Here is a 24808-nt window from a genome sequence, read left to right on the forward strand (position 1 = left end):
AACGGGTTAATTAATGGATTGCGACGCTGAATAAGTTAATTAAATTATATCATTAAGTTAGTTTAGTCAAATTAATTAATTTGCTTGGTTCGATTAGTCCGGTCGAACCAATTGATTTTGGTTCGATTATACCTAATTTATCTACGAACTGAAGAAATTAATATTTATTCGAAATTTGTCGTTTAGCGGCTCCTCGCTCTTTAAAATGCCATTTTCGCAGTTCCCTCCCTCGACTCCCTCGAAGAACAAGAGCGACAGCGAAGTCAAGGAAGCGATCGAAAAGAAGCTGATCACTGCTCCGATCAGAGATGTATGCCGAGGCTGGGATTCAGTTTCCCGCGCCCTTCTCCCAGGGATTCTTCAACGACTGCATTGGCACCGGCCACTACTCCGATCTACCCATCTCCGACGAGGGATTCATCTCCCGATTCGATCTCGGGGTCGAGGATGATTGGATCGACTTGGTAAGTTTTCTCCCTGGTTATATCAGTGTCCATTTCCCTTTTCCATGAACGGCTCTGGCGAAATTTGGTGTTGTATTATTAGGTCTCGGATAGATTCGGATGGGATAGGAAAATGAGATACAAAATAGTGTAGAAACTTTGATTTCAGAACTCCCAATTTATTGGTAAAACTTTGAATTGGACAAAAACCGTGTGGTAACAAAGGAATTGAAGTTTTTTATTCATTTGGAAATTACTGATCCTGTTTTGGACTCTGTTGAGATTTGAGTAGGTTAAGATTGAAGACTGTGTATTGCTTGGTGAAATTTGACAAGAGCTCAAAGCTAGAAAAAATTAAATCTTTTGTATCCATGGAACTCAATCCTCGTTTTTTTTAAAAAAAAAAAATTATTTAAAACTTAACAGTAAAGTTTATGTAAGATTTTGAGCAAAAAGAAAAAATAATTTTCAACTGTTGAATTGTTGGTAATGTTTACTTTTCCAATGATGCCTATGAAATGCGAAATGAAGAAAAAATAGATACATGTAATGGTTGTGTCTATCTCAGTGAGAAAGAAGGATCTACATTTGTTCCTCTTTGTTTATCATTGATGACCTTTTTGTTATATTATTTTTTACTTGTATTAAAAAATCAAGCATCAGAATCAATATCAAATTTACTGAAGATTGATAATTTTCTGCTACGACACAATGAACTGCTGACTTTCACTGAAAATGCTCCTCCATCATGTCTTTGGCTTATTATACTGAGTTATTTCTCATAACTAGTTGATTTTTTGTCATAGATCAACATTGTACAAGTTCCCACAGTTTCAGAATATGATATGGGAGGAGAAGGAGATCTTTTCAAAGCACCAGAACCCATCTTAGAAGATCTTGTGTTCGACCCTGTGACCTTTGCGATGTCTATTATATCAAGCAGAGATGTCATCACAGAAACAATCAAGGCTGCAGATATAAAGTCCATTCAAAATGATCATCTGAGTGACATTTACTATGACTGCAAGGACCTTATGAACGAGTATGAGATTGAAGATACAATATCTGAACTCCTAGATGTGAAGATTCCTCCACTCCAAGTGGGTGAAATTTCAACATTAGAAAAAGCTAACTCTGCAGAAACATCAATTCAGAAAACTGTTAATTCTGCGGATATAAAGTCATTCAAAAAGATCATGAGTGGCATATACTATGAGTTTAAGGAGGATGTTTTGGAGAAGTCTGAAATACAAGACACGATTTCTGAGCTACTAGTTGCGAAGATTCCTCCAGTCCAAATGGTTGATGTTTCACCTCTCGAAAAATGTATCAGTGTGGACAGATCAATTCAGAAAAGCATCAGTTCTGAGTGCTTAAGCTCAGTGGAATGGATCCCTAGTTGCACTATGGGACCAGACTTCCTTGATTTCCAAGGATTGGACTTTGAAGTTGCGCTTGGCTTGAGGAGGACACACAGTGATGGAGATATCCAGGTATAAATAAACTTCTAGTCTCCTAATCATTCATTTAGTTTCCTCTTTTGTAACCTATCCCCTCACATAAAGTTACAATTAGATATTATTTGTCTTTTATGTCTTTTATTGATTTTTTGGTCTACACTTTTCTATCTAGAAATTGATTTATCCTTCTATAGATATTGTTGAAGTATAATAACCAATGCAAAACTTATTTCTAATTTGCATCTTCCCATGTCCTAAACAATCTCTACAACAATGTTGTTCCGTAAAGTGGCTTCAAAATTTTAAAATTCTCATCCATTAGTCAGTGAAAATTTTCATAAATTAGATTTCCATCAAGAAATTCTCTCAGAATATTATGAGTTCGTAACATCATTTACTTTTTTTTTTTGACAGAATCTTGGCAATAAAAACACAAACATGAGAAATACAGCCACTGTATCTTCTTCATTTAAGAAGCTCCTAGCCATTAGTGATAACAAGACAGAACAGCGACGACAAAAACTTTCCAGATATAGGGAGAAGAAGAGTAGGAGAAATTTTGGAAGGAAGATCAAGGTTTGCACCTTTACTTTTTCTTTCTGCTTGATTGCCTTGTTGGCTATTTGGACACTCCAAACTTCAAGTAACAGCTAATGTTCTAGTCAGCAAACTTTTGAGAAGAGATTGAAGGTGATGGATATCAATATGAAGAACATAATTTGCACGTTTTGAACTAAAGATGGCCAAGATGGCATGAACTTGGCTAATCAGAATGAAAAAGGATTAGTGTCTTCCATCGTGATTTTCAAACTGCATAACAGTTTGCACAACAAAATGGCAACTCCTTAAACCCAGAAAGAACCTCATGATCTAAGGGCAAAAATTTTCTAGAAAATAAATGAAAATATTTAAACAGGCTTACAATTCTGGCTCATATTCATCAGATTCTAGCACTTATTCACAAACATCCACTTTGTAGGTAGAACCGTGATACTGTGTTATCATTAAAACATGCTGTCTAGATTTCAAATACAATTAACATTTGATTTCGATAAATTTCATAAATTAATTAACTTTTTTGGGTTTGCAGTATGCTTGTAGGAAGGCTCTTGCTGACAATCAGCCCAGAGTAAGGGGAAGGTTTGCAAAGATCAAAGAAACAAAAATGTCATTCCAAATTGTAAAAGATGTTGAAGATGGAGAAAACCCCAGTGAGTTTCCCTGTTAACAAGGCTGCTCATGAAGTTGCAAGAACAAAAGACATGGAGAGATGAGGCTGTTAGCTATATATCGATCTACATTTGCTTTGCATAGGATAATCTTGAATATTCATTATGCAGTTGTACCTCTGTGCACTAAATAAAATGGAAATCGATATTTTTGCTCAAGACTACAATAACTTTCTTGCTTGTATTTTTACATTGTTCAACCTTTTTGACTATATTCTCAGGTTTCTTGTGTTCTACAAAAATTTCCTAAAGCCAGATGTTATACCAAAATGACATGAGGTCTCCATTACTTCAACTTGTTTTACATGACATTTTTTCAATGCAGAAGAAGAAAATAGTATTCAGTTTTAGAGAACACAGAGGATGAAGAAGAGACCATCAATTTATGGGTTTGAAAATTTCTTCTGTAAACAAAGAGGGAGTAGTAAAACAAAAAGTATCTTGAATACTGATAAGATGAAGAGCAGTTGTTGCTACAAGCTTGTCTTCCTCCCATCCCTGCTTTCTTGCTCAGTTGTTGTTTCAAGTTAATTAATTAGTGTTGAATAATTTCAGTCAATAGTGGGTTAGCTGCTCGCCTTTTACCATGTCAGTCAGTATCAATCTCCTGCTTTTGATTCCAATCAATCATGTTTTTGTTGGAGTGCACGAATCTTGATTTGGGGTGGTCAGTTTCATATCTGTATATTTTTTGGAGGGATTGTATCTATTGAGAATCTCCCCTGGTTTATGCTGTCTATGTTGCATCAGCTGAATGTTCAAAAGTTTTAAGTGCTAAAATCATTGAAGTAGATCAGCATGACAATACTTCTGCATAGTAAGCAATAGAAATAATCCCCTTTGCTATGATTGTGCATAATCTGATTTGTATTATCAGCTTCTGGAACATGCTGCACTATTCTTAGAAGAGTGATCACAAACTTCTCTCCAAATGGACCACCCACACCATGATTGAAATATTAGCTCCTGTAATCTACTATACATACTGTTATAGTCGACTGAATAGAGAGATGAAGTGTAAGGTCTTTCGATGGGACGATGGATGTACCTGAATATTATCTTCCAGTCTTGCCTAGCTAGACTGCATATTCCAAATACTGAGATGATTTCTCCGAATACTATTAATAATTGAATTTTTTGGTTTAGAACTGCCTTAGTATTCCATCTGTTGCTTACCAGGTTGCTTAACAGCAGAAAGAATATATCTTTGAGGGGGGAAATGTCGTTTACCTATTTCCCATTGAACGTTCAAAAAATTGAAGGTGATAAGCTATTTGACATTGAAGGTTTCTTATGAATTCTACCTCCACATGAGATTGTTCTCTCTAAGTTGTGACAGGGACAGCACTGTGTAGTATTGTCAGAAATCCAAGTAGAGATACAGGCTGAGAGAATTGCAGGATTAGACCAACATGACAAGTATCAAGTTGATGAACATGGATCAGTTGGAACTGCCGATGAAGCAGCAATCATCAAATAATAGTATCATTCGTGTCTCATTGTTCTGTTGTGGTTGGAGTGTTTTCTTTGCATTTGTTTGAGGAAATTTTATAAAAATCATCGAAGCAAAAAGAAGTTAGTTTGAATTTCAGATGACTGATGAAGCATCAACCAGGAGTAAAAAAGTTGGTCAACTTTCAGGAGTAATTATGATAATGGAAGCCAAAGTTCTGGACCTAGAGACCTGCATCAAATACAAAGAAGGAATTTGAGAACTTGCAACCGAAACACAAGAACAAGATGCTTATAATTTACAAAGATGATACTAGTGTGACCATTGACTTATGGCCAAGCTCAGGTGTTCATTCTAGCTGGTTCTCTAATCCGAAAGTAATAAGTTCTAGAGGCAACATCTACCTCAGCATCTACTTCATCTTTGGCAAGATCACCACCCTTCATGGGGTCATGGGAGGCGAAGACTGGTAATCCCAATTGTATCAAACAATGTAGATACAATAGCACGACGAATGATGGTTTAGATATGAATTCTAATGCTTGTTAAATGGATAGATGTTGGCCCTGTTTATCTTTTGCAGTAAAAGTGATTCTTCTTATCGCTGGTGCCAATCCAACCAGCAAGTGCAAACCAAGTAATTCTTCTTATCTCAACTTTGAATTGTTCTAGTTGGTAAATTTATTAGTATCCTGCCCATCATCATCCATAATCAATGTGCTAGAGAAGTAGTGATAACTCTATATTAGATTACTGCAAAAGATGTTTTGTATCGAACGTGTTCCTTGGCCCTATCTCCATTTGCTACTTTGAGAATTCTCTTTGTGCAATCGTTTGTTCTTGTGAGTGTTCTCTTTGAACTGATGCAATGACCTGCTTGCAGATAACTTCAATCAGTAGGTTGGACCCGAATCCTAGTTTCGATAGTTTGGTCGAACCAAACGTTGATCTGATTGAACTGGGAATCAATCTCTAGATCAGCTCTCTTGTTTGAGTTGAATCTGCAATAACATCTTGTTGGATGCAAATTTGAAGGTCATGTAGCAGAATGGCCTGGCCAAGTGCTAGAGGCACACTGGAGCTTCTGAGTTCATGTCGGAAATTGCTAGTTCTCCCAGGTACTCTCTCAATCTATTCTTTACAACTTCAACAATTGTTTCTAGCATCGGGTTGTAGATTGTACACAAAACCTAGAACTGAAAAGGGTCAGAATAGATTCAATAGATTACAGGAAACTTAATCTCGCTTAGGAAAGCAAAGAATTTCTTTAGAAATAATTGAAATTGTTTTAGCCAAACTTTGTTCTATCATCGAACTGGTTACTAAAGGGATAAGACAAACATAATTTGCAAACTTGGGTATTGTTTGTTGCTATATATCCTGAGTATTCAAGAGCTGATCAGACGATAGGCATGGCATGAGATGGGAAGTCAACGTTGACAAAATAAATCTCATTGAGAATTTAGGAAATTGAATTTTTTATTTTATTTTCCTGCTCAACGACAAGAAAAGAACAAAATAAATCCTCTTTTATTTCATTCGAAGAGATAAAAAGGGGATTCCCATTTAATTGCTTTCCTCCAATATCTTTCATTAGTTAAGTTGAGAGCACTTGAAAGTGGACAAGGATCGATAGCTTTGATTAGCACCAAAATAGTTGACCTTTTGACAATGCCATTCATGTATATCCCAAGTCTAATTATGTTGATTTCTTTTGCCTTGCTTTCTCTCCTTTTCTTTTCCCTTAAAACTTAATTTCTTTACACAGTTTTATGCAATATATTCAGTGAGTTTCTCATATTATAGAATGAATTTGGAGGCTTAGGAGACTCAAATTATGTTAAATTGTATATTAAATTCAGCTTTCAATAGTAGTAAATAACTCTTCATTTGTCGTAAAGAGTCGATATTATTAAGTCACTATAAATGTGACTCACCTAGATCATGATTGAATAAAATGACTTCCATCTCTATTTTTTCTCCTTATTTTTCAATGTGACTCACCTAGATCATGATTGAATAAAATGACTTCCATATCTTTTTTTTCCCTTATTTTTCTTTTAGGAAATTAGAATATATATATATATATATATACATATATTTAAAAAAATTACAATATCTCAAACTTTTGATTCTCTTTCATCCCATGAGACCCAAAATGTGATGTGGACTAGTAATGCTTTGTCATATATTCCATTCAGGTTTTTCCACATCTCTAGCAGCTATTGCTTGCTTTAGCAATACCACTCACAATATCATTCCACCAATTTTAACTTTAATTTATTTAAATATATGCAATTTTAATTATTTATATTGGTCCCTATGAACATTATGAACTCTACACAAAGCTATATTATTTATAATATTTAGCATTTATCTCTCCTCTTTAACATGAATTTTATTTTTAAAAAATAAAATAAATAAAATTGGACAACATAGAATATAGGTCAATGCCTATCTGAGCAAGAATCCAAAAAAAGTGAACCTGATTGATGTCTACAAATCTGATGGACTTGAAGTGGAAATACTTGTCACACTTGAAAAAAAAACATGGGAGAGAAGATGAATAAAGAGCTCAATATCAAACAAAACAAACAACCACCACCATCTAATAATTATAATAATAATAAATTTAATAATTTTCAGAATTTTCATACTATTATCGGTTTCATTCATGACATGAGCAGGGGATAAACCTCACTAACTGAAGAGATTTAGAAGCCAATCTGATCTTTTGAGATTGATTGGGTGTTATAATATTATAATTAGGTTTCAAATCCCACAAATCAAAGATGCTAATCAGAAAGATTACAGTAATTGATATGGTCTAGAATTATATATATATATAGATAGATTCCCCTAATGAAGTTGGTCATTAAATAATTGTGATAGTTTTCAAAGATTATTTGTCAGATCATTTTTAGTTGGAGGTAGACCTAACCATGGGTCGAGTTCCAACCAGACCCAATCTAGATCTGAATCAAACTTGACCTAGATCTAGTCCAGATCTGAAATTGAGTCAACGGACTGGTTACTTATTGACCTAGTTAAATAGGTCGGAACTGTAAGCGGCCTGGCCCAGATGAGTAGGTTTAGGTTCCGATTTCAAATTAATCGCGAACCATTGGTTTGAGTCATTTTTTTTTTGTGAGTTGAACATTGAAATCGTTAAAAAAAAATCAATTGAGATTATTTAATTTTTTTTATTAATGACTATGATTTAATGTCTGTTGTTCTTCGAACTCTATAAATAGTAGCTCATTTCATTGTTTTTACACTATCTTTTTTACTCTCGTTTTTGAATTTCGAAATCTTGATTGCTTTTAACTTTAATCCTCCATTTCTAATAGAAGGAGGTTCATCTGAGTCTTCTTGTAGCAATTATAGCAAAAGATGATTATGCTCATTCCAGACGTCTCTCATAGTTCATCTTTAGGTTATGTGAAGGGAGGTAAATCATGAGGTCAGCTTATAGTTAATCGCTATGGGAGGGATTTTTTTTTTTTTGAGGGTATGCATCCACCGAAAAATGACCCATTGCCCCGTTGTAGCAAAGTTGCAGGTTCATCTTGGTTTCAGAAGGGTAAGAAAATAATCAATCTGAATGATATTCAATTTATCGACGATAAATAAGAGCAACTTCCGACATCTGAGTCACAAGGAAGTACCAACATTTTTAAGGTACGGGATACTACATCTTTGAAATTGTCTATTTTTACTAAATATTTTAAGAAAATCACTCTTCCGTCGAGAGAATTAAGTGTAAAATCTAAGTATTGCAAAACCTCGTTCAAATTCTTAAACGCATCATGTTACAATGAAGCATCCGACGGAATTTGGAGTTGAACATTCTCAAATGCAATTGTCTAAATTTTTATCGATTAATGGATGTACCTAATTCAAGTTTATAATTATTCTGATTAAAAAATTAAGAGTATATAGAACATGTTTCTTTTAGTTTTGGATTTAAATACACACTTTGAAATTTTTGTCAACAAACACTTAACTAATATGCTAAAAGTATTCCTTGAATACAATAATAAAAAATAGTAAGACAAGGGAAAATAGTAGTAAGATAAGGAAAAAAATATTTCAAGATTTTATGTCTAAATGCACATTTCAAGATTTTTCATCAAGAATCATTTGACCCATCTGCTAAAAGTTGAACTATACTTATACTTGTATATATAAAAAAATACTAAGGCAAGGAAAAAATATTTAATTGAAAATTTTAGTAAATTAAATAATAAAGTTTTTTTTTTATTATGATATTTGGAATAATCATGGACAAATTCATTCATATATGGTGTCACTTGCCATTGGGTCAATAATTCCGGAGTAATTCAAAAATATAATTAGCATTTTAAATTTTTGATAAATCATGTAGCTCTCAATTATTAATTATACTTATTTTAGAAGAATATAAATTAACTTTTAAAATATTTTTAGTATAATATTAGTTTTAATACTATAACTATTGATGAACTTAAATTTATATATCATCTTGTTATTAATGATTTCTTTTTTTCATATATTCGATAGATATGTCATGTTTTAAATTTAAAGGTTCAATATAGATTAACAATTTTAGGAAATTAAATTAAGTCAATTAAAATTATTATATTTTATTTATAGCATACTAGTATAATAAAATAATAAAGTAAATTTTATAAAATTAATAGAATAAGATCTAAAAAAATTTCATATGATGTACCAAAATTAATAGAATATGATCTACAAAATTCAACATATTTATTATTATAAGATTCAATTTTAATATAAAGAATTATTATGTTTATTTTTTTTACACATAAACTTGATAATGTATATTTATCTTCATACCAATAAAATATATATAATAATTTTTGTGAAAGTTTAAATATTTAATAATGCAACGGAAACTTTTTCAAGTTTATTACCCTACTTTTCATTTAGTTATGATGCATTTTTTAGTATAGTTTTAATAGAATCATGATTCTTCTTATCATGATTCTATTAATATTATACAAAATAATATAAATAATTTATATAATATTTATAAATATTATAGTTTAAAATATGAATGAGAAATTACATCTAAAATATAAAATATCAATAACAATAGTAATTTAAAACTTACTAAAGCACAATTTTTTATTAAGAGAATGACTAAAACAACTATGAGAATTCAAGTTCCAGGAAGAAACTTAAAAATTATTTTATAATTTCTTTTTTATTTTAGTGAAATAGATGGTGAGAGATTTCGATATTTTACAGTGACAGTTACAGAATACTCAATGTTTTCTCATCCTCTTTATCATAGTAAAAGAAATTCTAATTTGTCGAATGTCAACCGTTGTTGTAAAACTAATGTTTAATTCCGGAGGTAATAAATTAAATGAACAATAATTTACTTGTCTTTTTATTCTTTGGAAGTATAAGAATTACTTGATGATTGGCTAAGAGCTGCAAAAAACTACAAGAAATGTACCTTTTAGATAATGAGGTAAAGAACTTTGATTCAGAAGGAACTAATACTACAAGAATAAAAAGTGAAATTGAATAATGTCACTTCATATTAACAAGGGCAAAAAGCTAAGCAAATTGCATGGACTTTGATTCTTGATACGACTTCGACAGAGTAAACTTCTGAAAGTTATAACTTTTGACTCATATATCATAATGAGACACTCTTTGATTTAAATCGAAATTCGTTTAGAGACCTAGATTTGTTTCCAGGTGGAACCCGAATTGACCAACTTTCGGATCTGAAAAATATCCTTTAGAGCAAAACTGAACTATAATACTTATGTGGAGTTTATGCTTTCGTGCAAGTAGTGAGACAGTACTAGTGTCACTATTTATTTCACAGATAAATTATTTTGTACATGGATCATGATTCATTGAGATACTTACACAGTTACACTAACAAAACAAGGTATCGACTCAACATGTGAGGTGGGTTGCTTATTTAGAGCAATTTACCTATATGGTTAGACATAAAGCAAGGGTCGCTAATCAGGTGACAGATGCTTTGCGTTGCAAGAGCAATTGACTAGTTACTATGTGGGTTGAGGTGCCAGGTATTGACTCTTTTCATGGTTTGTTGGCTAATGATCCTCACTTTTTTGTGATAATGTAAGATGTCCAAACTAGGAAGAAAATAAATTTTTTACCTCATGATAGGTTTTTGTTTAAAGGTAATCAATTATGCATTCCATATTGTAGTCTCCACTTGCAAATAATCAAGAAGTTGCACCGTGAGAGGCATGTTGGTTAAGACAGAACGTTGCAGTTGGTTCATACTCCCTACTTTTGGCTTTCACTACGGCAAGAAGTCGAGAAGTATGCGCAGCAGTGTAAAATTAGTCATGTCTCTAAGGGGCGGTCACTAATGCAAGATTGTGCATGCCTTTGTCGGTCCCTTCTCGACCTTAGGTTGATATCAGCATGGATTTTCTACTCAGTTTGCCACGTACCCAGTGAGGTAGTGTTCCATCTTGGTTGTCGTTGATGGATTTTCTAAGATTGTTTGCTTTATCCCTTGCAAGAAGATTACTGATGTTGTTAATGTGGCACAACTATTCTTTCGAAATGTCCACTGTCTTCATGACCTACCAACATCCATTGTTTTAATCGAGACACTCATTTCCTTAGTCATTTTTAGCGCAGCTTGTGGAAATGGTTAATACACAGTTAAAGTTCAGTAGTGTTTATCATCTTCAAACAGATGATCAGATGGAGTTTGTAAATCGATCTCTTGGCAATTTATTATGTTGCTTAGTAGGAGACCATATGAAGAGTTGGGATCAGAAGCAGTGTTAGGCAGAATTTGCTCGCAACCATGTAGTGAATTGTTGTACTGGTTTTAGCTCATTTTAGATGGTTTAGTTAGTTTAGCCTCGAAGTTCGCTAGATTTTTTGTCATTTCCAAGCAAGGCGATGGTCCACGATAAAGCTGTGGATTTTGTGAATAACCTGTAGGGAGTCCATAAAATCGTTCATGAACATCTATCTATCTCTAATTCCAAGTATAAATACACTGTAGACCAAAAATATCGACATTTAGAGTTTGATGTTGGGGATTTTGTGTGGGCAATTTTAACTAAGGATCATTTTGTCATTGGGGATTACAACAAATTATCAGCTAAGAAGATTGGTTCGGTCAAGATTATTGAGAAGATAAAGCTTGATGCATATCTTTTGAAGTTGCTTAGCTTAGTTATATTCGCACTGCCAATGTTTTTAATGTGAAGCATTTGATTCCCTTCTATAGTGATTCTTCTGATAATGATGTGGCCGACAATTCATGGACAAATTTTCTACACCCTAGGGAGAATTAGCAAATTTTCTAAAGTCATAACTTTTGACTTGGATATCAGAATGAGACACTTTTTATTTTGAATCAAAGTTCATTCAGAGACCTATATTTGTTACCAAGTGGAACCCATAATCGATCAACTTTTGGATTCGAAAAACATCGTTTATGACCTTTTTGGAGGTTTGGACCATCTTTTTTACTATTTTTAATAATTTTTCATATTTTTGGTATTTTCATCTTGCAATAAGAGCTCGTTATATAAGCATTTTGTTTAGTTGTTTTGAGACAGTTTTGGTTAATATAATTGATCTTGTATGAAAGTTGGAGAGATATGGCGTGTTGGGCAGGTGGTTGCGCTATTGACTGTGTGGAGACTTTGAATTAGAGGAAAAGGGGCTTCTTCTTCTACTCTGCACACACCAAAGAGAGTAGACATGACACCAGTGCCCAAAAACCAGGGGAGGGGGTTCCTAGCGTAGACTCTCTGACGCTTAAGTCAGTATGCTGGCCGAGCAAAATAGGAACAATAGATGAATGTGAGCAGGAGAGCATAATTGAGTGTAGTTTAATGTAATATCATGTATCTCGCCAACGCAGAAGACCCCTCCTTTATATACCACCTCTAATAATCTTTGCAATCATGAGGTGACAGAGAATGTCGGGTGTCAAAAATTATCGAGTAAGGGAATATGTACAACTTGGGAGGCATATAGTCACCGTTCGAGGAATCTTCTGTTACTCGTGCGCATCCCTTTTGTAACTTATGCCATTAATGAGGCGGTTGAAGGAATATGCTGTCATAATATGTCGGTTGATGGAGAGTGTAAAGTCACTTTCGAAGAAGGTTCCATTGAATGCTCATATTGCAACAGAGGAATATTCTCTAATAAATGGTTGTTACTTTGACAAGTTATTGTGATTATCTGATCATGTTGTCTACCGTGTATATCTCGACCTAATCTTTAACCGACTAATTGTAGGGCCATCCTTAGGCCATTTGGATATGCACTAACTGATACTAAGGATATGCTCTTGAAGTAATATAAAGCTAAGTTCCTTAGGTCCGGTCGGTTCTATGACCGACCGACCATATACCGGAATACTTGCCTATGAGAAATGGGGAGCTGAGTCCCGAGAGATTCGATTGGTACTTTAGGCTGATCTTCCATATGATATGAGATTTGTCTTTGAAGCGAGAACCTAAGATTTGGAATTCCGGCTGAGTTTATGAGGATGATTGCTTTACACTTTTATTTTTTGTACATATAAGCAACATGCATGCTAAGTTGTATAAATCTAACCGAAGTTATTACTGACCGGATATATGAAGGAGGACTGACATGTGAGAAAACCCATAGAGTCGACCGACAGTGGGTTCGACCGGTTATATGCTGAAAGACTTGCACTGAGTAGGAAGTTGAATCCCCTTTCTCCAGCTGAAAGTATAACTGATCGACTCTGTGATAGGTCAGACATCCTTTAAACTTGGCCAGCTATAAAATGATAGCATATATAATAGATGTCTTAATATAGGAATAGAGCACCCCTAGGTTCGACTGGCTCATGAGCTAGTCGTCTTAAAACTGAATGCCTTAGCACTGGGTGAATAGCAAAGTCATTCGGAAAGTGACACTCTAGCTGCCACTTCCCCTTGACTTTGACTGACATATCACCTTGACTTTGACCGCCACATTATCACCAGGTCTGGCCATAACATCACCTATCAATTATTTTATGTCATTTTCTTCTTCTTGGAAACTTTGGGTTTTTCCTTTTTTTTTATATTCCTTTTCGAATCAACAAGTTGTAGAAGATTACTTTAGATATTTGTACGCGAATCAACGAATTCAATAGCTCGTGTTACGTCGATTCTCCTATACTTTAAGAAATATGTAAGTAATTTAAATAAGTACAAAATTTTTTAATTTTTATACTTTTATGAATTTATAATTTTTAAATAAAAAGTAATCATGAATAGTCATGAACTAATCAACGTAACGGTTCCAAATCATAAACCATTATCATTTTAAATGATTAAGGTTAATGATCGACTTTTCTAGTACTGTTGAACTTCGTTTTGAACCGTAAATTAATATTATGAACTATTGCTTTCGAACATTTGAATCGTCAAACTCGATTTTGAATCGTCCAATCGTAATCCCAAATCTTAGCCGGGTCTAATTCGAGGCTCAAGAAGAAGAAATATATAGGAATGCTGAGTGCTACACAAGTCATTGGCGGGCAAAGCTCTTGTCTTTATTTTCTTTGCAAGAGCTAGAGAGCTCGTATTAAGAAATCTAAAATGAAAGGGGTGGTGTATTTATAATTAACTTGATGGAAGAAATTTAAATTGATGCATGCGAATTTGTCATCTTATGAGGTCTCGATAAAGATCAATTCGTGTTATAGTTGAAGAGGCAAAGTGGTTAACAAAAAGCTAACGGTGACTAAACCTCTCTCTTATATAGCTCAAGCGTTCACAGATTTTTCTATCTTTTATTCATTTGGAGATAGTTGATCTAGTCTGACTAAAGTTTATCATCGATCATCAAGTAAATCCGAAAAGTACAGATAGACCACGAGGACGGTCCAACACCACAAGTAGTTCAAGAGCTACATACATTTATTTATGTTGCATGAAAATCGAATCCTCATTGCTTGGGAAATTCATCTTTACCATCACACCAAGCCCCGGTAGGCTAACGACGACTAAACCTTATTTTTTTGACAGACAAATTATATATCATCAAGAAAAAGTACAAGTAAACATGTGTTCAAAGATAACCATTCGTTTCTGTTGAAGTATCATATCCGAGCAGCTATCTAAGATATGAACCCATATACATGTATGTGTATTCTTACAGTACCAATCTCCCCAAAAAATAGTCATGGTCGAAAAAAACTTTAGTACTAACCACTCAGCCAACCAACCATATGCCATAACACAAAAATACGAATACCACCCAACCGGCCAAGCAATCATGGCTGGCCCCCGATCAACATACATTGTCTTCTCTGCCTCTGCGCACATAACCAAAGTGTCCAAGCTCCAATCACCAACCATCCCATCCTTATCATAGCCAAAGTGTCCATACATATATGGTCATCCCTATATGTCCATCGGCCTAATCATCACTAGTCCAATCCATCCTTATGTTTACCTTTCTATACACTTTTAGCAAGTGATCGGCTATCAATGAATTTTTATTTACCGTGAGCCGTTTGTTGTGGATTAAATAGATTGTTATGGTGAATCTATTTACACTAATGGACTTTTTGGTAAAGCCTCAATCATCAACGAATTTGAAGTGTGTTTTACTCAGAGTTGTTTGCTACGGACTAGATAAATAATAATTACGGTCGATCTATTCACCATCCTCACCCAGACATCCAAAAAAATGAAATGTGTATACTATGTCTCACAAGTATGTGGCCTCCCCCAACCAAAAAGAAGAAAAAAAAAGGAGGAGAGGACCCCTCCAAAAGGAGACCAGATCTTCTGGTCCATAAAAAGTGGACCAGGGGATGGACCACTTACAATTATTGTCGGATCGTAGATTGCGATCCCTCTCTGAATTTACCGTCCCTCTAGGTTATAGTTTGGGTCGGGGAAGGTGGCGGAAAGCCACCTGAAGGCAGTCGGTGGTGGGCAAGTGGCCAGGCTGCCAGGCATCGAGCGGGAAGTGGCCTTCGGTCACCCACCTCTACCCAAATTATAATTTGGGGAGGACGGTGAACTCAGGGAGGGATCACAATCAATTACGGCTAAATCACGACTACGATCCGACAGTACTTGCAAGTGATCCATCCCTTGATTCATAAAAAAGTGGAACAGAGGATCTGACCCCCTCCAAAAACCCTATCAAGTGTACAATCTCACTGTATGAACCAAAATGTACCTCCCTCTCTCTAAAACAAAAGTGTGGTTCCACCACCCATACACAAAATATGAAACCCTCTTACTAAGCCTAATGTATAACCTCACCTCAAGAAACTATAATATGAGGTCTCTTCCTCAGCTCCACCCAAGCAAGTCTGCTCCAAATTGATACAGCTCTAGTAGAGATTCCTGCAGAAGCTCGACTCCTGCAGAAGCTTAACTCTAGAAGAACCATCCAATGAAGTGCTCCATCCAAAAGCGGTATGGCTCCAGGGAGGACTCTAAGTGTGTGCATTATACTAAAACTGATACATATGTGTTCCTTCTGAGGTTGAGATAGCCTTAGGAGAAACTCAATAAGTGCCCTATCTAATATTTATATATATATATTTTTTTAAAATTTGGATATCCATTTAGGTCTAGATGTTAAGTACCAAATCAGAATAAATAGACGTTAAGTACCAAATCAGAATAAATATCCAAGAAGCGGTATATATAGATTTGGACTTTGTGGAATATAACATCACTCTCAAATTCTTCTCTCAAATCTCAAATGATTGTTGACCTACCACACAGTGTATCATAGTAGTCATAGCAGCATGATGTAGACCTGACATTGGTTTGAAATCGACGGTTCGATGTTCGAGACCACCTGTTTGACGATTCCTGGATTGTCGATCTTTAACCTTAACCGTCTAAGATGGTTACAATTTGGAACCGTCAGTTCACTATTCGTTACAGTTCAAGATTATTATATTATGTTTTTTTAAATTATAAATTTATAAAATTATTTGCCGGACTTGGATCCTAGATTTATTAACAATAATTATATAGTAAAAAAAATATTAATTAGTTATTAAATAATTAATTAAAATATAAAATTATTTAGAGATAAACTATTATAAATTAATTAATAAATAAATAAGTATTTTTTTCTAATTAATAATAATAATAATATAATAAAAGAAATTATTGATTAATAAATAATTAACTAATAAAAATATTAATAACTATAGTGTGGTTAGTTAGAATACTTACTTTTAATCAGATTCTAGTTCGAATCCTAAATCATAAATAAAAATACTTCGAATCAACAGTGAATCGGTTAATTTGGGTCGGAACTGGGTCAATTGCTGCATGATCTGTTGACCTAGTTACGGGCCTAGGCCAGGCCTGGTTTGGACTCGACTGGCATGACGGGTCCGGATCAACATACTAGACCCTTGGTAGTGGCGTGCAAATGCCCCTAGTATCCTTTGATGCGTGATCAACTCATGCGTTATGTGAAACCAGAGTCTAATATGATCCCAAAATTATCATAGTGTAAAAAATCATAAGATGCATCTGTGACTAGACTGTATATAGTATATATTTATTTCATACTGTTCTTATCCACGGTTTACATACTAATATTTAAGAAGAAATTATATGCCTAAGTGATACCTTTGTGCTAACTAAATCTTGACCTCATAGAGGTCGACTCAATAAAGGTCAACTAGCGATCAAAATAAGATGTGGACTGAGATGGGTGAATTCTCTATAGAATCTATTGATACTCGAAAGAAATCTCAATAGGAGTATAAAATTATACGACAATGATAGTTTTAAGATAAAACGTGAATTAAGCTCGACTTTGTTATCCCAACTTAAATATTTTTGTTTTTACAATAGATTTATGGATATTTAATTTGATGGCTTTTTTATATAAAAAGTTTGTAAATATTGATAATTGTTAGAAATTGTTATTTATATACTCGAAAAGTATAAAATAAGGATTTATTTTTTTGTTTGTTTTTTAAAGTGTAGAGTTCTTTTTACACGTTGCCATCGTTACTGTCTCCGTCGCCACTTGTCTCCGCCGTCTGCATCGGCTTCAGCTTCTCCTCCACCACCGCCGGCGGCGCTTCCGCCTCTGCGCCCGCCTTCATCTTCCACTCCCCGTAAAGATAAGACCCGAATCCCCAGAGGCAGAGCGCCATCGCCACCGCCTTCCCGCCGCTGAACTCGTCGCCGAACGCCGCCACGCCACCCACCACGTTGACCGCCAGAAGCGCTGTCATGCAGATCCCCCCGTTGACCGACGACGTGAGGAACACCATCCCCGCCGTCCCCATGAAGCACATCTGCCACGCCAGCACAGTCGTCGCCACCACGGCCCAGTACGCCGCCGCCCCAAGGTCCCACCTTTCCTCGCTCGGCCACCACCACTTTCCCCCGTCTGCGCCGCCGCCGTCCGCCGCCATCCCCGCCACCGCCAGCGCCGTCGCTGCCGCCTCCATCACCACCTGCACCTCCACCACCGCCCGGTACCCGCCGCTGAGCCCGCGGTAGACCAGCTGCATCACCGGCAGGTACACTGCGAAGAGCGCGGCGGCGCCGATAGCTGCCGCGAGTCCGAGAAAGAAGTGCCGCCGGTCGACGCCCGGCGGGCAGTCGTGCGACGAGTTGAGCGCGAGAAGAACAGAGCTTACAGTGAGCAAAACCACCGAATTCAGATTAAAAAACGTGACCGGGTGGCGGACGAGGACAACGGACAGAAGCAGAGTGAAGGCCAGTTGCGAAGCGAGGAGGAGCGAAGAAGTAGAGACCGATAAATAGGACACGGCGCAGGAAAAGAGGAGATTATTAAGTCCCAGGAGGAGCCCGAGGCCGAGCGCCAGGCAAAGGAGGCGAGAACCGAAGCTACAAAAGGGCCGGTTGCCGGAAACAGGGGACGAGCAGAAGTAAACGGGGACGAGGAGCAAGGGGAATCCGGCGGACTGGACGAGGGTGGACACCCACCGGCTTCCGCCTCCATGGACGAAGTAGAAGCGGGAGAGCAGAGAAGAGGAGAGTGAGCCGACGCAGAGTAGGAAGTAGTTTCCGGCGAGCAACCAGGCGTTGGACCTCGCCCCCTTCGTAACACAGCCATCGTTATCCATGGCAAAGAAGAAGAATAACAGCAAAAAGGAGGAGTCACTGAGCACTTAAAGAGTAACGCTTGCTTGCTGTGCTTATAAATAGGTAGATACGGAGAATCTACACAGTGGACGGAATAAAACAGGGGAAGGACGGACGGAAAGCGTGGGGGGAGAGAGAGAGAGAGAGAGCGAGAGAGATTGCTTGATGGGATCGCAGTGTGCGTAAAGGGGAAGACGACAGGGGAAAAGGGAAGGAGGAGAAGGGGGAAAAATGTGCTGTGCTGGGCGGCGACGGAGTATAAATATGCGGGAGGAAGAGTTCGACAAATGGACAGCGTCGTCGAGTCACGTGTTTCGCCGCCGCCGGTCGGCATGCAATGTTGGGCCTTTTATTTGGCACTTTATTGGGCCCAAAACTGGGATGCCCTTTATAGGGAAATTTATTCTCTCTTTTGTTTTTTCCCCAACAATATCGGTGAAATTTATTTTATTAAATTTTGCATTAAAGGAAATAAATTGCCGTGACGGTTTAAAGGCATGGCAGTCACCCTCACCCGCCTCCATCCGTCACATGCAGTGAACGTGAGGTGTTTGCTCTGGGACCCGCACCCTCCTCCGCCTGCTTTTTCTTAATTCCACGTGGCAATCGTATGCATGGAAGAATGATCCTCCGCATTTTACGTGCGTATATGGAGCGTCCGATTTCAAGGTCAGTTGGCCTGGCACGTCGATCGGCTGAATCTCAGCCGTTGATTTTCCACGTCGAACTCCCACATGTGTTCCTGCTGCAAGATGTTGCCGAGCGTGGAGACGCCCGGCCACGGCGACGGCTGGATCCCCAGGCACTTGACGCCGTCAGCCACGTCGATCAGGTAGCTCTTCGCCGGAGGGTCCAGCCTCGCCCCGCCAGCGAGGTGCACCACCATCGCTGGGACCGGACCCGCTTTCTCCTCTGCAGTTGCCGCCGTCCAGTTGTAACAGAACTCGAAGGGGTCCATGCTCACCCTCGGAGCCCACGTCAGACGCCGGCTCAGCGCTCCCACCACTAACCCATAAGCCGGCTCCGCCAGTAACGTTAGGCTAGTCCCCGAGTCGACGATGGTGCCGCCGCCGGAGGCGAAATCCCACACGATCGCTGGGATTGCCAGAATCTTTCCGTCAACGGAGATGCCCATGATCCCCACCCCGTAGAATGGCTGCAAGTCGAGCACCAGCGGCGTCTCATGCACCGGCGCCGCCGCAGGCGGCCTCGCGGGGCCGAAGCGGAGGAAGCTGGAGGCGTTGCGGAGGCTGAGGTGGTCGACGAGGCAGTAGGAGAATCCGCCGCCAAAACTAGCGGCCGCCCTCGCCGCGAAGGAGCTGCCGCTGTTGCCCAGCCCCAGGACCCCGTCCGCCGCCCAGAAGCTCGCCCCGGAGAAGGTGGCGGTGCAGCCCACCACCAGGCCCCGCAGCTTCGCGCGGCGGCGCCCAGCGAGGATCACGGTGGCTGACTCGTTCGCGTACACGCCTTGCGCCGACGAATCGTCGGAGTACCTGCAATCGCAACCAAAACAAACGCAGCCACCATGCATCATTGAAATATTGAATAGTAAAACTCTCAAGAACATTTTAATATTATTAAAAAAAATTAAAGATATTTTAAACGAATTTGAAATTACTTTTCCAATTTTAAGAAAGGGGAAGATCTTCGATTTGTGTTCTTCCAAAGCGGAATCTGAATCAAATGGAAAGGGGAAATTTTGGATTCCGTTACTTACTTGTAATCGTAACGGCAGGGGCTCGTCGGCGTCGGGCACGCCGACAACGAGAAAGGCAGATCGTTCTTGCACATCTCCGCGGCGCAGGGGATGATCCGGAAGGTCTTCGACGAGGCGGGGTGGAAAACCCGGTGGCGGCGGCGGCGGCCTCGGAGGCGGCACTTCGCCCAGGTGAGGTCGCTGCCGGTGTCGACCACCAGCAGGAACGGCCGCGCAGGCGTGCCGAGCAGGAACCGCACGAAGTACTGCCCCGTGCCCGCGTACGCCCCCGACGTCATCGGCATCCCGAACGACTCCTCCTCCGCCGCCGCTGCCCCCGCAATCGAAGGCGAGATGTCGAGGGCTCCCCGCCGGATCAGCCTTTGCCGGATCGTCCGTTGTCGCAGCCGATCGCTTCGAAGGAGCTCGTGAACTGATGCCGCGGCACCTCCACGGCGCAGCGGGAGGACTACCGTCTCCGGATATTCTGTTTTACCGTCGCCGTCGACGAGGACGCCGAGGAGGAGGAGGAGGAGGAGGAGGAGGCGGCGAAGAGCAGGCATTTGAACGTCAAAGATGGATGGAATAGGTAAGCGTTAAAGAAGCTCCATTTTTCCAATGTATAGGTATGTCTACGTATATCTTATATATTATTTTATTATAATATCATCAAGGAGAAAAACAATTTTGTCCAATTTTTATTTTTATTTTTAAAAATAGTGTTTTTTCCTCTACCAAAAGCATGATAATTTATAGAGAGAGGAAAGGCAGTTAAATTTCCTCCTAAATTTGTCAAGTATGAATAATGTTTTTCTCTTAATTGGCTTGAATTTGTTTTTCTTTTCATGTTTTCCTATTTTTAGGTGAATGGATGCAACAATCTTTTAGTTATTTTTAGTGTTGTTTGTTGTCTCGATTCATGACTTAATTTAATGTGTAATTAATCTTACACTTTCAAAATTAAAATTTTAGACTATTATGAATCTTTTAAAGTAGAATATATTCGGATAGCTAGAGAGATGAATAATGAGTATGATTATAAATTCCTTTTGTTTATAGTTTAGTAAGGTCATATAATGCAGGTTTGCTATAGTTGGTAAATATATGAGATAAAAATTATATTAGTCCAGGATTGAAATTCTAGAAAATTTCACCATCTTTGCGAGTCCTATTCATATATTTGCCAATTTAAATTTCTATTGAATTCCCTCTCAATAACCTAGAGTGGTCGTGAAAGAGCCTTAACATGATGGTACTATATTTTAGTAAAGTCATCTAATTGTCCTCAGGGTATAATTAAATTGGTATTCAAATTATAAACTCAATAGGTAAGGATTCAAGTCATCACTACCATAAAAAATCCTTCCACTTAAGACCGCTCGATACTTTATTTATCTTCTTTTATCTCACCATGGAGATGAGGAATGTTCAAAGCGAGTGTTATCACTGTTTTGCATCAGGAAAGTTATATAATTAATTAGTACCGTTTATATCTTAGTATATGATATATGAATTTTACATCGATGAATTACTTCTAAAATCTATCATCTTTCTCTTTCACGGATAATCTCTAATTAATGGTGAAGAAACTAACGACAATATTTATTAAAGGGTAATCAACCGAGACTACGTCATTAAAAAGATTAACAGCCTTGCCAAGATGGTAGAATGAAGTCCAAGAAAGTCATGTTCTCAACTCTTGGCTCTCGGCTCCCGATTCCCAACTCTCGACTCCCGACTCTTGATTTATGCTTCGAACTCCCTCAAACTAAATTGAAACGACCCCAGCTATTAAGAATTAAAGTGACGATCCGTTATTCCATAAGAACATGGATAACCCATCCGTTATCGCGAGAAAACTGGAAAACATAGCTATTTACCTTGAAATAAATGGGATGTTATGACCATTTATTTCTGTGAACATGACAACAATCGTGAAAAACAAAGGGGCACGAAGAGAATATGACTGAGAGTCCTGATCCTATAAAAGATAGCCGACCCTCATGATCAAAGCCTAGTACTGGTCATCATTCCTAAAAGCCCTAGTACTGGTCATCTTCTTCTCTATGCCACCAAAATCCTAACTTGAGGGTCAGAGTGATAATTCGAAAGAAGTCCCTGGCTGCCCCTCTATCTCTCCTCCTTCATTTTCCCTCTTAGACAGATATCAACAGATCTCCTTGTGGTCTTCTGATAGCCCGACGAGATGACTAATGGTCAAATCAGCACCTACGCCAACTTATCGGTGACTCACCCATCGACATTTCTGGACAAGATCAAATTGGTGTAGTCTGTGGGAAAATTGAGTTATGACCTTAACCAGGAAGTTGAGATGGAAGACATCGATGCATCTAATGTCAACACCATAGCGATCGAAGATTTCAACAAGTTGGTCCTCGCGACAGTACAAGTCGTGTTGCAAGGGTAATCACAGCAATTAGCGTCAACCATAGCGCCACCTGATGGAGTCCCTATTGTATCACCGGAGGCACCATAAATACTTAACCTTAGGGCGGTGCTACCAAGGAAAACAACTTCGGTAGCGATCGCCACCATCGGGGGCACGTCAAGGGCACAAGAGGCATCCCTAAAATCTTCTGGAGAAACCTTACATTGAAATCCCTCGAGTGGAAGGAATCTCCTATCACGCAAAACAAAAACTTTTGTGGGTCCTCTATTTTCCATCGTGATCCTTTGAGATGAATTACCTCGGCATTTTGGGCATTACAGATTGGGGAGTACAATAGAACTATTAATCCGGAAGATCACATCTATAAGTTCAAAAATGCCTCCATATTACACCAATACATGGATGACATAAAGTCCTAGGTCATCTTGACAACCCTCTTGGGCCCAACACAGATCATGTGGTTTAGTCGACTCCCTGTCTCCTCCATCCACACCTTTGAGGAATTTAGAACCCTGTTCCTACAACATTTCACTGCTAGCTAGAGGTATAAAAAGACTGCATGATATATTCACCCTCAAACAAAGGGTCAAGGAGTTGTTGAAAGACTATCTACAACGATTTAGTCAGATCACCATGGAAGCTCCATCTGTCATGCCTGAGATCCACGTCAGTGCCTTCTCCCAGGTGCTGATAGATGGCTATTTCTTTAGATTTTACTAAAGAAACTTCCGAGCGATTTTGATGAATTATAGGCCCGAACACTCAAATACATTCAGGTGGAAGAAACTCAATCTACTAAGAAAAGAGAAGCATCAATGCTAGTTAGCGTTACTGTCCCAACAGAACGGAAAGCTCCCTCACTTCCCTTAAGAAACTAAAAATATTTTAATCATAGAAGCAATAAGTGTTGGGTGCTACTCGGAATTCCGTCATGTTTCCCCTGTACAAAATTTGTACAAGCATAGAACTTTTCCTATCAACCCATGTGTTCTTAAACTTGGATTGGAAACGAAACTTGACATTTTTACTCCAAGTTCAAAACATGTGTTCTTCATAAGTTAAACTTGGATTGGAAATGAAACTTAACATTTTTACTCCAAGTTCAACTTATATGTTCTTCATAAGTTAAACCATATTACAGAAGTTGATTAAATATTTATTTCAAGGATTGGCTTCCAGCTCATTGGCGAGGCACTCGGCCTTCTTGGTTATGAGATCATCCACCACTTCCTAGACAAAGCCTTTCAAAGAAATTGAATATTTAAACTCCTCACAGTAAACCCTAGGTTTAACTAAAGATACCTCAATCGAAGCACAAGATCGAAACACAAAATCGAAGCACAAAATCGAAACACAAAATCGCTAGCCTCTTGTGTTGGTATTTCAGGATCCATACAAAGAAAAACTAAACTAGCATGCAACGGAATAAATAACTAGTTATACCTTTATTTGTAACCTAAAGACCTCTTGATCTTCTGCTGTATTCCTCTCCTCCTCTTGGACGTCGTGTGGGCGACGATCTACCAAGACAAAGACACCCAACCTTCTCCTTCCTTTCCAAGCTTTTGGCCACCAAAGAATACAAAGTGAAGAGGCCTCCTCCACCTTCTTCTTCTCCTCCAAGCAACCGGCCACAAGGTGAAGGTCCTTCTCCAAGTGTCGCTGGCCCTTATGAAGAGGAAAGGGAAAAGAGGGAAGAGCCGGCCACAAGAAATTAGAAGAGGAGCCTTAGGTTGTATTCTTAGAGAGCATCCCCTCCTTCTCTTTTATAATCTTTGCTAGCGGCTAATAAGGAAAGTTTTTAATAAAATTTTCTTTTATTTGCTATTGTAGATGGTTAAAAAAGGAAAGATTTTAAAAAATTAAAATCTCTCTTTTAAACCATTGTAAATAGCTATAAAAGGAAAGATTATAACAAAATTTTGTTTTAAACAAAATCTTCCTTTTATTCCTATAATGGTTGGTTACCAAAAAAGGAAAGATTTTAACAAAATTAA

At 38.0% G+C, this 24808-nt stretch overlaps 3 protein-coding genes across 3 annotated transcripts; 1 reads left to right on the forward strand and 2 right to left on the reverse strand.

The window, feature by feature from the left end:
* The first annotated feature begins 230 nt into the window (after positions 1-230).
* LOC122021854 lies at positions 231-3291 on the forward strand. Its single transcript, XM_042580020.1, has 4 exons — positions 231-464; positions 1250-1936; positions 2318-2479; positions 2994-3291. Exons 1-4 carry the CDS (start codon positions 309-311, stop codon positions 3129-3131), a joined length of 1143 nt encoding a protein of 380 aa, XP_042435954.1. The 5' UTR covers positions 231-308; the 3' UTR covers positions 3132-3291.
* Positions 3292-17394: 14103 nt separating this feature from the next.
* Positions 17395-18920, reverse strand: LOC122020693 (probable purine permease 4). Its single transcript, XM_042578703.1, has one exon. The coding sequence runs from the start codon at positions 18684-18686 to the stop codon at positions 17580-17582; it is 1107 nt and encodes a 368-aa protein (XP_042434637.1). The 5' UTR covers positions 18687-18920; the 3' UTR covers positions 17395-17579.
* A 370-nt stretch (positions 18921-19290) lies between these two features.
* Positions 19291-20785, reverse strand: LOC122021930 (aspartic proteinase NANA, chloroplast-like). The gene is made up of 2 exons (XM_042580115.1): positions 20423-20785; positions 19291-20198 (listed from the first exon to the last, which is right to left on the reverse strand). Exons 1-2 carry the CDS (start codon positions 20704-20706, stop codon positions 19376-19378), a joined length of 1107 nt encoding a protein of 368 aa, XP_042436049.1. The 5' UTR covers positions 20707-20785; the 3' UTR covers positions 19291-19375.
* Between the last annotated feature and the right edge of the window lie 4023 nt (positions 20786-24808).

The sequence above is a fragment of the Zingiber officinale genome, chromosome 9A (genome assembly GCF_018446385.1).
Source record: "Zingiber officinale cultivar Zhangliang chromosome 9A, Zo_v1.1, whole genome shotgun sequence".
NCBI classification, from domain to species: domain Eukaryota; kingdom Viridiplantae; phylum Streptophyta; class Magnoliopsida; order Zingiberales; family Zingiberaceae; genus Zingiber; species Zingiber officinale.